A 13,019-nucleotide genomic window follows, 5' to 3' on the forward strand; every position below is an offset into this window, starting at 1 on the left:
AAGATGTTTTTTTTAATCATTTTATTATCATGAAGGTTGGAAAAAATATGAAAATTACTGAATTCAAAGTGTTGCTTTGTGGCAGCAGTGAGAAAGATACAAGAAATGTCATGTCTTAGTCTAACATCAGAGGACATGAGTTTTATTGTGAAGGGCAAAAGCGATTCTTCCTCTGCTAACGGATTTTATGCTTTTATTCTGAAGTCATGACTTCCTGAAGTTTCTTCCTGTGTGGCTTTAACTTGACGCCGCACTCTATCGCCTTTTTTAGCTGGATGAAAACTTCATTTCACAGACAAATTCAATGAGAAGGTGAACGGCGACCATGAAGCTCCGTTGAAAGGCGGCCAAAGAGTTTGGAGTAAGCTAACTGGAGACTGCAGGATCCCGTCGTTAAAACTTTTTCTTTGGTCGAAAACTGTAAGTTTTCCGAAGTTTCAATTAAGTTTTTTGCAGTTTTAAAGACAGAGTTACTGTTAACTGTTGACTTTTCCAGTCTTTACTAAAGTGCTTACTTGACTTTTATGGTGTTAAAAACGCTAAAGTCATCTTGTTTTCTGTTTAATTGGACTTGAAGCTAAAAACGATGTGGACGTGTTAGCTAACGTATTAACCCAGAGGTGAGCTTTTTCCCCTAACTTTTGCGTATTCATTTGAATATTGAATGTATTCCCTATGTTAATGGCTATTTAAGATTATACTGCACATATGGCAGCCTAAAGTTAAATAGCCATAATTGTGTTGAGGTATTTAGAATTTATTGTGATATTATAATTTGTATTTTCCTCTATTTCTACACCATCGGTGAACACTTATATAGAAAATCTCCCCGGGTCTTACTGTGATATTTCACTGCAGTTTTAAAATGTTATTTGGGGTTAAATCACCAGCCCATGCACCACACATGTGTTTAAATTCCATGTTAACAAAAAACACATGTAGATACTAATAATCCATAGAAGTGATAAAGTTATTGGAGACAGTACATTTTTTTTCAAAGCATTGCAGTTTCTTTTAGTGCTTTTAATTGTGCTAGCTTTGTATGTGAGGACCCTTATTGCATCACATTTTATTTATGTATCCATAAATGTGCAGGCCAACTTATGAATCACTGTCGTGAACCTCCAGTCAGACTCAGTTTGGCGCCCAGCATCATTTAGAAAATGATGTAGGAGCCAGCACTTTATAGCTGATTCAGGTCCAGTGTCGGCTTTTTTCATCATCAGCCTGAGACTTATGCAGCCTTTGTGTGGGTAAAAGTCTGCAGTGTAGTTTTTTTATTCAGGAAAACCCCCACTCCTGAGGCACATGACCCCCTGGCAGTGCTCTACTCTCCCGATCTCCCTCTGGTGACGTCTTGGCCTGCAGGCAGATAACCTAAAACTTAACAAAGGATTTTATTTCCCTCTCTGTCAATAACCACATTTGTATTCTCACCTCACTCATTCAGCCAATGATTCATGTCTCAGAAAACCCATGCTGATGCACACTTGCTTGCACAGCCATATCTGATGTTACAGGAGCATAGTAAAACAAACTGCTTAGTGATTGTTTAAGAGACACAAATAAATAAGTCTAATCTCCTGGAAGCATGTTTCCTCAGGCAGCAGGCGTGTGCGCGTGTGTGTGTGTGTGTGTGTGTGTGTGTCAGTCAGTCAGTCAGTCAGGACAAAGTCCATTATTGGCCCATGGCAGTAAACTTGCCTTGCAATAAGATTTACATGGCACACTCCCCAAAGTTTTCTAGATTTAGATTTTGTTTTTCTTAAAGCCACGTGTCCAAAAATTCTACGGGGGCCTTTCTATCTCAGGCACTTTTTTTTTTTTTTTTTTTTTTTTTCTCTCCATGATATTTGCATTCCTTGCATTCTTGGTGCAGTTATCTTGTGGTAGTGTATTTTGAAAGAAGGGAGGTGTCATGTTGAAGCCACATGACATACTGGGATGTTTACATTCTTCTGAAATTAATTATAACGTCTTAATCTAAAACATTTGTCTCACAGGAACAGATTTAAAGGCTCGTTCCTCTCTAAATTCAGTAAAATTGATGCTAAAGGCTCCATTATGATGTGACAGAAGTAATATAGGAGCTCCTGGACTTTCAGCTTTTATTGCAGTGTGTGAAGGGATTGCAGGAAAATTGCAGTGTCTTTGCAAGAGGAAGACATTTCCCCAGAATTTGCCAGGAAGCACTTCCTGACAGGACTGAGTGAAGGTCTTCCTGAGCGTAAGGATGCCTCTGTTTCAATCCTGTTTATTGGAAGCGCTTATAATGGTGTGAGTAATACTAGGACTTCTGAGTTACGTTAGTGATAACAAAGGCAACAAACTGTAGTTTTTCTTGGCTTGCTGAGATCTCTTACTCATTTCCTCCAGAGCTTTTCTTTATTTTGACAATTTATTTTTCCCCTCTAGTTTGAATTCTGCCTGTGATGTAGTTTGGGCCACGTGGAAAAACTGCAATAACTTGGGATCAGAGTCGTGGTGCTACCATGTGAGGCTCTAAAAGACAAAGACTTGTTTGTGTAGCGTGTTGCGGCAGCCGGTGCTGCAGTGAGAAACCCAGCGCTGGTTTAGTGTCTGACGTTACTATGAAACAACCTGACCTCACAGTAGCCCAGACTGAAAGTTCTATGCACCATCTCTCAGGGGGAAGGGTAAACAAAAGGAGGGTGTTTTACTGGAGTTTTTGATGGGGCTTTTTCTTAAATTGGGTGGCACAGGAAGACCAAGAGCAAGGCAGGTGGGCCAGAATATTCAATCATAAAATGCAGTGATGACAACTGGTGTGGAAAAACATTAGGTGCAGCCCTGTGCTCCAGTGCACAAAAGCCTGCAGATGATTCTTGTACTGAATAAGTTTTTATAAGTTGATTAATGTCTTAGTAACTTTTGTCATTGTTATTAGCTGTCAGTTCAGCTCAGGAGGGTTCAAATCTGACTAAAACAAATGTTTTAAAAGGAATGGCAGCAATGTAGGTGTATTGGAGACGGTCTGTATTCAGTTATAGTTTCAGATCTGGTTATATTTGCAGTTTATTTTAGTCAAGGGTGATGGTGCTGAAGGAGAAGCGAATGTATTGATTAGATTACTTTTAAAGAAGAAGTAGTCATGAACTTATGGTAGCAAGTTATTTTAAACTTGTTCTCAGACCTTTGACCTAAAGTGTCACACAGATTTACAAACCATGAGCAAAAGTATCGTACAGCTGATTATGAGCAGGTCTAAACTTCCTACGACAAACTGGGTTGTAGTACTTCACCTTATGCAGCTTCTTATGCTACATTCTGAAATGCACATCTGTACCACAGCTGGAGGTAAGTTATAGGAGCACGAGGCACCGGTAGAGGCGTGTGTGTGTTACAGAGACCGACCATTCAACGTATGGTCAAGTAATCCCAGCCTATTTTCAGATGCTTCATCCCTCCCCCCTCCTCATTCTGTATCACTCCAAATCCATCTGGTTGACGTTAAAACCACCTCTTAGCCCCAGAAAAGTAGAGTTTGATTCTCTTACTGATTTCTTTCTTTAAAATTGAAAAATTCTTCTGTCAGATGGATTTAGATCAGTAGCATTGATTCCTTTTTTGGGGGGTGGAAACATTTATTCAAATGGCAAGAGCAGAACAATAAGTGAATGATGTCATTAATGCGGTTTTATAGTGTGGTTTTTATAGTGTTAGATGGCCTCTCAGACCTCCACAAAAAAGCTGTTTTTAGGCCTCTGAACATATGCTTTTTATCCATTGCTTTTGCAATTGTTGCCCTTTTTAAAATAAAAACTTTAGTTTAGAGTGAACTAAGGTTTGTGAGCAATTTATTCATGATGGCTATAAGTGGATATTTGCTTTGTAAAAGTGTATCAAAAGAGCATTGTTGAATAGGCTTGGAGTGAAATGTCCACCTCTTTCATAGAAGTTTACCCTCTGACTGGTCCCAGCAGATACGTACCCCTCCCTAAGCCTGGTTCAGGCAGAGGTCTCTTCCTGTAAAAGAGGAGTATTTCCTCACCACCATCAACAAATGCTTGCTCATAGAGGGTCATCTGATCACAGTCAACCGATGGGGTTTTCTTTCTAATATTGTATGGTCTTTAACTTAAAATATAAAGGGCGATTCTTGTGAAATCAAGTTAGAGGTTGTGTCTACTGTTTTTGTTTCCCAATGTTGTTTCTCCTGACACTGACGATCAAAAATTATGCAACAACCAGCTGGGTGTACAGAGCAAAGACGTTGGCCTAAGGAAAAGCTACAACCACTTGAAGCTGGCTCTGCATCGTCTCAGTATCATCACATCATCTCAATATGTGGGATAACAATGATGCTCAGTCCCACAAAGATATTTGTGGTCTTGATGGTATATTTTAAAACAAACTGGAGGCCAATTGTGGTTAAGTTTTTGCAAAAGTATGTAATGTGGACGTGTTTTCCTTCTGATCAGTGTTTTCCTGGTGTGTCTGAAAAGATATCTATGATAGTCGGGACCAAGCCTCTTCCTTCCTACTTAAGACAATAAAAAAAGAAAAAAAGTAAGGGTTAAGCAATTTCCTTAAACAGCTGGACACTATCTTTTTTTTGAGGAAAAATTACTTCAGCAGGACTGAATGTTTGCATGTGTTTCAACTTTCATCAGGGAAGAATAGACTTTGGGCACAGGATGGATCATGTGTGATGTCAAAACAAACTGCTGTGGTCAACAATGGTGCTCCATGGCACAGAGGAATAGGATATTTCTGGCTCTAGCAGATAGACAATACTTGTTTGTAGGTTCAGTTCTTTTCTGCGTGGGTTTTTTTTTTTTTTTTTTTTTTTTTTTTTTTTGCTTGGGGTAAAATATCTGAATCCATTTGAGTTGCCTCCATGTATATGACACGCCAGCTTTTGTTTGTTGTTTCTTGTTGGCATTTTATCTTTTCCCTTCATGGATCAGTTTAAATGTCTTGGGCTTTGACATAATACAGTCCTTGGGGGGATTTAGTGTGAGGGAAAGAGGGTCAAAAAGGTCAGCAGGAATGTCACTGCCTGGTATTAGTGTTTAGTTTGTGGGAGAACTGGCTTGCTTAGGAATGCATGCAGTCATCACTCCTACGCTTCAGGCATCAGACAATATAATTTCATATGGACCCTCTTTCACAAGGCCACAGATGGACTCTCATCTTTAGGTTTAGCCATATTTTATATATATATAATTTATTTTTTAAATGGTTGACCTGTTCATCACTGATGTGAGTAAAAGTGGAAAATCCCTGACATTTTAAAGGCTTTGAGTCTAAAGAACGACCAAACCAGTTTTTACGGAAGGTTTCAGTGCCATCTATTTGCTGCATGGCCAGCACAAAATTGACTTTTATTTTCATGTGCTCATTTAATTCCTGTTTTGACTCTTTTCCAGAGATAAATTGACCTGGCATTTTGACTTTCATGGGAATTGTTGCTAAATGGGATTTCACATGAAACTCATTCCAGTTTCGATGTGGCTTTTATCACATGACAACTCATTCTATTTCATATCTCCTCAAGGGACAAAAAAATGGGACCATTAAGGACAGCTGAACAGAGCATGAGTTAGGGTGTCTTGTGAAGGATTTCATTATTTACATGTTTATTTGTTTGTTTTTAAATTTCAAAAGTGTTTCCAGCAACAAATATGACTCTTGAGCTATATATTTCCTCCAGAGTTTATTCAAAAAGCATCCTGTTTCCATCAAATCACAGAGTAAAGCATAGTAGTAGCAGTCGTAGTAAGAAGTGCATCGGTGGTGTGCCTCCAACCTCATTCCACTTGGAAACTTTACAGTTTATATGGAAAGCAGGTTGTTATATCTTCAGATGCATGTGTCTGCATAACCAGGGTTCTGTTTAGATTCAAGCGTAATGATATGTTGATGTTGTACTACAAATACAGCACTTTGTATGACATTTTGGAACAAACCTACACCCACTTCTCTGCAGTTAAACCAGGCGCCAAAGCACTTAAGGCTCCTTGTTTTAACAGCAGACTGTAGCAAACCCAGCTCACATATTGAGGTCATTGGTCTTAATTAAGCCCTTAATGCCAATTTCTTAACCTACTGGGTATGACACTGTCACCCCACAGAGGGAGGAAATGAGGCAAAGCCACTAGTTCCCCCCCCCCCCCCCCCCCTCCCTTTTTTACTATGCGATGTCTGAACAAGTGGGGTTACTGTTTTTATGTCGGACAGCTGGGCTCTCTGTGCCATATTGTTTACTGTTTCAGTTCGTCTAAATCAGATTTTGTTTGAAGCGATAAGTGGCCAGTGCAAGTAAAAGAGAGACATGTGATAAGTGTTTGAATCCACTGGTCATGGGTATATTGTCCAACTTTGTTATGGAAGTTTGAAATGCCGAGCATGCCGGAGCTACAAGGCCTGAGACCCCTGGGAGAATAGTGCCATTATTTTAGAGAGGAGCCTGGCCATGAGCACTCGTGACTGCCCACTCGCCGGAAATAAGGGCTTCTGGATAATAAGTCCTGGAAATCACTTTGTTTTTTGTCTCTGAGGCAGCCAGTTTTTTTTTTTTGTTTTTTGTTTTTTTCGTTTTTTTTGTGTCGCCGACTGCAAGGGTAATTTGATGCAGCAGTCATTTGAAAAGGAAGAATGAGACCTTTTACTGTAACAAGATTAGTGATAACTTAATAATTTCTTTTTCAAGTGGAAATGTAAATGCATGCATACAGGCAGGCTTTCTGGTTCAAAACAGGCTATTGTGCATCAACAGTGCAATTTCCTTACCAGTAACTACAACAGGGACAAGGGTGGCATCAAAAATATATGTAAAGGACTCTTTAGGGAATTGCCTGATTCACCAGAAATGGCAGTTTACTGTTGTTGTCTTGCTTTTCTTTACTGGACATGTTAATTTTAGTTGTTTAGACGTGGCATGAACAGTTTGCAAATTTGTCTGCCTACTCTTAGGAAGTGGCTCTTCAGTCCTGTTTTGGATCAAAACATCCCTCCCACCAAGTTCCAGTGTTTTCACCACAGTAGACTTTGAGACCTGGCATTTTAGGGAATACTGACATTCTTGGTTGAAAACATGTCCAGCGTGTTACATCTGCTATATTTTAAAAACTGTTACTGGGTAACATTAGGAGTGATGGTTGCACAAGAAAAGGGCCAGTGTATGCCCATATTGTTTTTAATGCAATGTCAAACAAATGACACGACATATCATAATGTGGACTATTATATAAAAACGTATGGAATGCCTACAAATCCATATTTTATCCCAAATACAGCATTTTAAAACACTGGTTGTTTAAACTGAGGCATTTTACTCTTTCATGAAAAAAAAAAATTCTCATTATCATTTGAATGCAGCAACATATTAAAACACAAAACTTGGGGCAGGGACAGCAAACGGCTGGAAGAGTAAGTAGTACTAAAGAGAAACAGCTGGAGGAACCTTTTGGCGCTAATTAAGTTAATTGGCAATGGGTCAGTAACATATTGTCTGTATAAAAAGAGCACTTGAGAGAATTGGGTCGAACTCACCTGCCTGCAGTCTAAATCTTTTACCGATTAACAACATTTAGCCATCTTTTTTTTTTTTTTTTTTGGGGGGGGGGGGGGACTTTCTTTGTAACCTCATTTTTAGCCATCAAAGTAGCCAAACAAATGCTAGACATTCATCCATACCCTTGTTAGCCTGATTCTGATTCTCACTTTAACTCTAAAACCAAGGTTACAAGTTTGCCAGTGTAATCATTTTTAATCATTTAGATTGTTTTTAAAAACAAACTGTTTCCAACAAAGATGACTTCAGATGTTTAATCTGTTCAGTCTTTGGTTTACTGTAACAAACCAGTCCTTCATTTAAAATTTCTTTTGGAAGAGTAGCTCTCAAGAGCTGGAGTTAAGTCTGCCCATCACACAATCACTTTTTGAACAAGCACAATTGCACACACATTCAATGAGTGTGTGCTTACACCTAAGCGTTTTTCTAAACACTGACATAAGGCCAACCCTGATGCTTTCAGGGAACATTTGTAAACTGTAGCTCCAGAAAATTTGTAACATTATCCAAATAAACACTGCACTAGTGTCATTAAATTTCTGAATTCTGTGAAGAGAAGCTGTCGGTGCTGTTGTCTTAGTGGCTGTTGATGATGTGATATGTGGTTTCATGTGGGCATGAAACACCATCTCATCACACGGTGTATTTAGAAGTTGTAGTTGAGTGCTGTTAAACATCTATTTAGCCAGATCCAGTTTGAATAGTTGCTTTGATGAAAAGTTGAAGAGCTTTTACGCAGTAAGGGCAATACTTTTACCTCATGTGCAATACTCCAGCAGTTTGGGGGATGGCCACTTTTCAATCTTTTCTGTCTTACAACGATCAAAGTCTGTTTGTGAACTGATAACATAAAAAAGACTACTGCAGGCATAGCTGCAGACACCATATTTGGCAGTGATTTGATTTTGAAGTATATTTTAATGCCTTTTAGTTCCGGCCAAGATCCTTTATGGAGTTTCCCTTTTTCTTATGCTTGTCTTCTCTTTCAGAACAATTGAACACAAGATGATGTCTGACGCTAGCGAGATGTTGGCAGCAGCCTTGGAGCAAATGGATGGGATCATAGCAGGTAACCACAGTGAACATTTGGACTCTAAGACCTGGGAATAGCACTTTTTCAAGTGGGCATGGTAAGCTATGAGGGTCTACTCACATCTGGAAATCATTAAATTGCAAATACAGAGTCTAGCGGACAATAACTTTACCACTTTTACCTGCAGTTTAATGTAATCCTTCTGAATATACATGAGTCTGAAATACAGCTGAAACCATGCTTTTAGTGGTCTGCCTCCACTGCATGAAGAATTAAAGTAAGTTTCCATTGTCCCTGCCGTGATGGAAACTAATGATTATTCAAGCTCTGTGAGTTTGGAATATAAACCTCTTGCTTGTGAGCTTTTGGCTGCACTCTGTATATTTGTGCTGCTGCAGATGAGCAGACCAGACTTCAGTTTTTGAGTCCCTACTTTTTCCACTGATGTGTGTAATTATAGCACTGACCTTTCCAATGGGAACGAGACGGCTGATCACATGATATCACCCCGTCCCCACTGTTTCCGCAGAAACCACAGGCATCATCAAGCCCTCATGCCCTGCTACTGTGGGGGAAGCCATGCTTGGTGGGAACATCATGCACTTGAAATCAGTTGGGATGCTGCCGCATTTGCTTCCAAATAAAATGCAGTTGCCACTTATACAGAGAGATTTAATTGTCTTTGTTATCTTATATTTTGTCTGATGGACACCATACAAATATTGTTTGCTCAGTATGTTTGCATGATTGTGGTATTCTCGCCACATCGGCATTAAAGTATCCACGAAAGTACCTAAAAGTTATTATGACGCTTTAATTTGCTGAAATGTTTACTTGAGTAGGAGGAAAATGGCTTCAGAGGGAAAACCATGTGAGCTATTTAAACGAACATAATGGTCTTTGAGAATTTGATGGAAACCCCAATTAAAATGTTCTATGAAGGATGTGAAGAGCTGCAACTGTAACAGCTCTGAGCTGCAACAACCATTTTTAACTGTCATTAAAAATGGTGTCTCTGTGTTGGGGTTGTGCAGTTAATCAAATTTTAAATTCTGTTAAAATTTTGGCAAGATAAGAAGTTAATTGAGATGAAAAAGGAATCATTTACTTAATTGTTTTCTAAAACTGCTCCTATGTTTGACCTTTTAGCACACTTCACGCCTCTAATTCACTCCGTGCCAGTCACCTCACTAAACTTTTTTTTTCTTTTATCTTTTTTTTTTTTTAAATAATTCAATTTCATGGAATTAATGAAAAGACAAGGATTTTTTTCTTGAACTTTAATAAATAATTTTTTTCCAAATCATATTCTTAATGACAAAATAATCGTTAGCATAATCGAATACCCCTGTTCTGTACATATGCTCTTGTGAAAATTCATTATAGACGTTTTGTTTAATCTTGTTACATCATAGAAAAAGAACTGATACATTAGAAATGTGCACAGCTGTGCAGCAGTTAATTTAAAGCAGTTAAAAGGAGCTTTAGTTTGTTTATGCACCACAAGTTAAATCTTATTTATATTCTTTTTACCGCTGACCTGGAGTTCTTGCCATTTAGTGAATGCAACAAAACGCAAAGTCCATAACTCATATTAAATAATATTTTGCACTGTACATACTGTAACAAAGATTATCAACCCCAAAACAAGCTATATAAATGCTGTAATCTAGTTTGATGTATTTGGTGTTTACAGACTGATATGTTGGTGACTGTTTAAAGGCATCAATGCAGTAACAAAGGCAATAGCAGTTTTTAATGATTGAAAAGAAAAAAAATTGGAATATGCAGCTGTATGAAAGTATGAGTTCACAAGCTATTCATCATGATTCCACCACTCCTGCAGATCAAAGACAAATGTAGATTTCATAACAACCTCTATATGTATCCTCCCCCTGCACTTCGCCAGGCTCCAAGGCCATGGACTACTCCAACGGGCTGTTTGACTGCCAGTCTCCCACATCGCCTTTCCTCGGTGGCCTTCGGGTCCTTCACTTGCTGGAGGATTTGCGGGCAGCCCTGGAGCTGATGGATAATGATGAGAGGGACAACCTGCGGTGTCAGATTCCTGATTCCACTGCAGAGGGTCTGGTGGAGTGGCTGCACGGACGAATGGTAAAAAGACCCCGTGTAGGGTTCTCTCTAGATTTCTTTGTCTGGTCTTTTAGGTTGAAGTGTGATCGAAAAGTGTCGTGAATTTCTAATGAAGACTTCTCCTTGCACACCTCTGGACCTCTGTCAGTGTGATTGCTGTTTTTAGTAGGGGTGCAACGATACACAAAATTCACGGTTCGGTTCGATACTTTGGTGTCACGGTTCGATATTTTTTCGATACAAAAAAATGTTCATGCCTTTTTAATTTGTCATTTATTAAAATTATAAATATATATTTTAACTCAAAAGTACAGTTTTTAAATTTAACCCTAACCCTTGTGCGTGTTTTTTATTTTGACAGCGAATGTGCACCTGCGGACCACTTATGTGCAGCCCTGGTTATTTAGCTCGTCATATTGCAGCCACAGAAATTATTTTGTCCATGAAACCATAAAGCTGCACTTTCTTTTTGCCTTATAGTCTGATTTGTCATAACTTCTCCGTTTTGTGGTAAGCTTTTCTTTGGCTGTCACTTCTTCACCCTGACCTGTCTTATTTGGCTCAGCAGAACTAAAATATATATCTGTCTGTGAAGGTCATCGTAGTCAAATATATATCCTGCTGCTTTTACACACGCACTCACATAAGCTCAGCGATTCTCTGCGCGATCAACCTCTCACATGTTTAAGCTTGCTGCGGGAGATTTCACTTGTCATGTTTGCATAGTAAGCTACCAATTAATAAGACGATGTCAGAGGAATTGGTGCACAAATTATCATCACTCACAGATCAGTGCTGTCATTGCAAAGTGAAAGCAAAAAAACAAGCGCAAATTCAAACGCGATTTCAATATGTCACATATTGACAGTGGCTCACCGATGCCAATGACATAATTACCCAGCTACATTTCTGAAAGAATGCAAAAGCATTGACATATATTTTTCCTACAATAGCCCGACGGGCAGGGAAGAGAAAGATTTTGGTAGCCCGACTGAAAAAAATCGCTAGCCCTGTATCTGATTGAGGAATCACTCATCTTTGGAAAAGAGAGTTTATTACAGAGAAATGTCTCTTTCCAAAATAAAAGCTATACTATCCGCTTCTTCTGGGCTATATTCTCAGCAGCATGAGGAGAATCATGTGCTAACGGCAGTCTAAATGACTCGGCTAAAGTTAGTAGCATCCTTGCTTGTTTTTTTTCTGCTTCCACTTGTCTTTGCACTAGGATGATGTTGGCGTAAATGTGCAGTCATATTCGTTGTGTTCCCACTAGTGCTTTCAGGTTAATCTCGTTGAAATGACCTTAAGGCCACAACACGGCAAATCTCCGTTAACGAGCTACCGCCGATCGCCCCGTGCATGGGGCTAGACGGCCAACACGTTAACGAGCTAACTGCGCTAACACACTAGTTCCCACCCATGTAATTGAGCATTGCATGGCACATCCAACATACTGTTTTACTTTAGTGCATGACTCGCTTACCTTCAGGGTCATACGTCACATGAAAACCAAAATAATTCCAAATGCCAGATCTGAATGAGGGTGGGGGAGGTCCATGTTGCAAGGAGAGCTTAACTTCTGTCTCGCTAGCTTGCCCTGCGCTCTTCCTTCTGACGACGCTGTCTGTGTTGAGCGCTCAGTGAATCTGCGTTCGACTACTCCGCCTAGGCTGCACTGTCGAGCCTAGGCGGAGTAGTCGAACGCAGATTCACTGAGCGCTCAACACAGACAGCGTCGTCAGAAGGAAAGTTGATAAAATAAATAAAAAACTTTGTATTGTTCGATACATATGCGTACCGAACCGAAAGCACTGTATCGAACGGTTCAATATCGATACGAATATCGTTGCACCCCTAGTTTTTAGATCAGTGAGTGGACCCCTTGCTGCTCCATGAGGTTTATGAAGTTATGTCATAGATTGAGGTGATGGAAGCCGTATCTCTGTCAAAGATCAGAGGGCGTGACTCAGGTCAAAGGCATGCTTTATAATTTTATTTTATTTTTTTAACGTATAGAGTTCTGCTGTAAGTCTAAGGGAGGTCACTCCCTTTTTTTGGCCACTACAATCTCTTGTTCGCTACAAGCCCTACTAGCCAGGTTTGTCTTCCTGTGACTTTGTCCTGATCTCTGAAGTTCCAGCTTGCGTCACTGGATATACAAGTGCTCAGATTAGGAGTTTTAAAAGATTGCATCCGTGCTGAAAGTGATCAAGAAGGAGTCTACTTTGATGTGGAAATGAGCTCAATTTAAACCCAGCCTTTTAGAGAGGTGGCATACATCTTTGGTCACGCCTTGCAGTTACATTTGGGAGTAATAAAGGTTATATATGCCCTTTGAAGAGACTTTTTCAT

At 39.5% G+C, this 13,019-nt stretch overlaps 1 protein-coding gene across 2 annotated transcripts in view; it reads left to right on the forward strand.

Moving 5' to 3' along the window:
• The first annotated feature begins 219 nt into the window (after positions 1-219).
• The window catches only part of ppfibp1a (PPFIA binding protein 1a), a 30,017-nt gene continuing 17,217 nt past the window's right edge, over positions 220-13,019 (forward strand). Inside the window, exons 1-3 of one of the 2 annotated variants that reach the window (XM_082510455.1) lie at positions 220-420; positions 8,530-8,609; positions 10,483-10,688. In XM_082510455.1, coding sequence (XP_082366581.1) covers positions 8,546-8,609; positions 10,483-10,688 — 270 coding nt within the window. In that variant the 5' untranslated portion in view covers positions 220-420; positions 8,530-8,545. Of the gene's footprint in view, positions 421-606; positions 621-8,529; positions 8,610-10,482; positions 10,689-13,019 lie in introns of those variants that run through there. The other variant, XM_082510456.1, reaches the window with a different exon arrangement.

The sequence above is a fragment of the Aulonocara stuartgranti genome (assembly GCF_965226115.1).
Source record: "Aulonocara stuartgranti genome assembly, chromosome: 17".
Lineage (NCBI taxonomy): Eukaryota > Metazoa > Chordata > Actinopteri > Cichliformes > Cichlidae > Aulonocara > Aulonocara stuartgranti.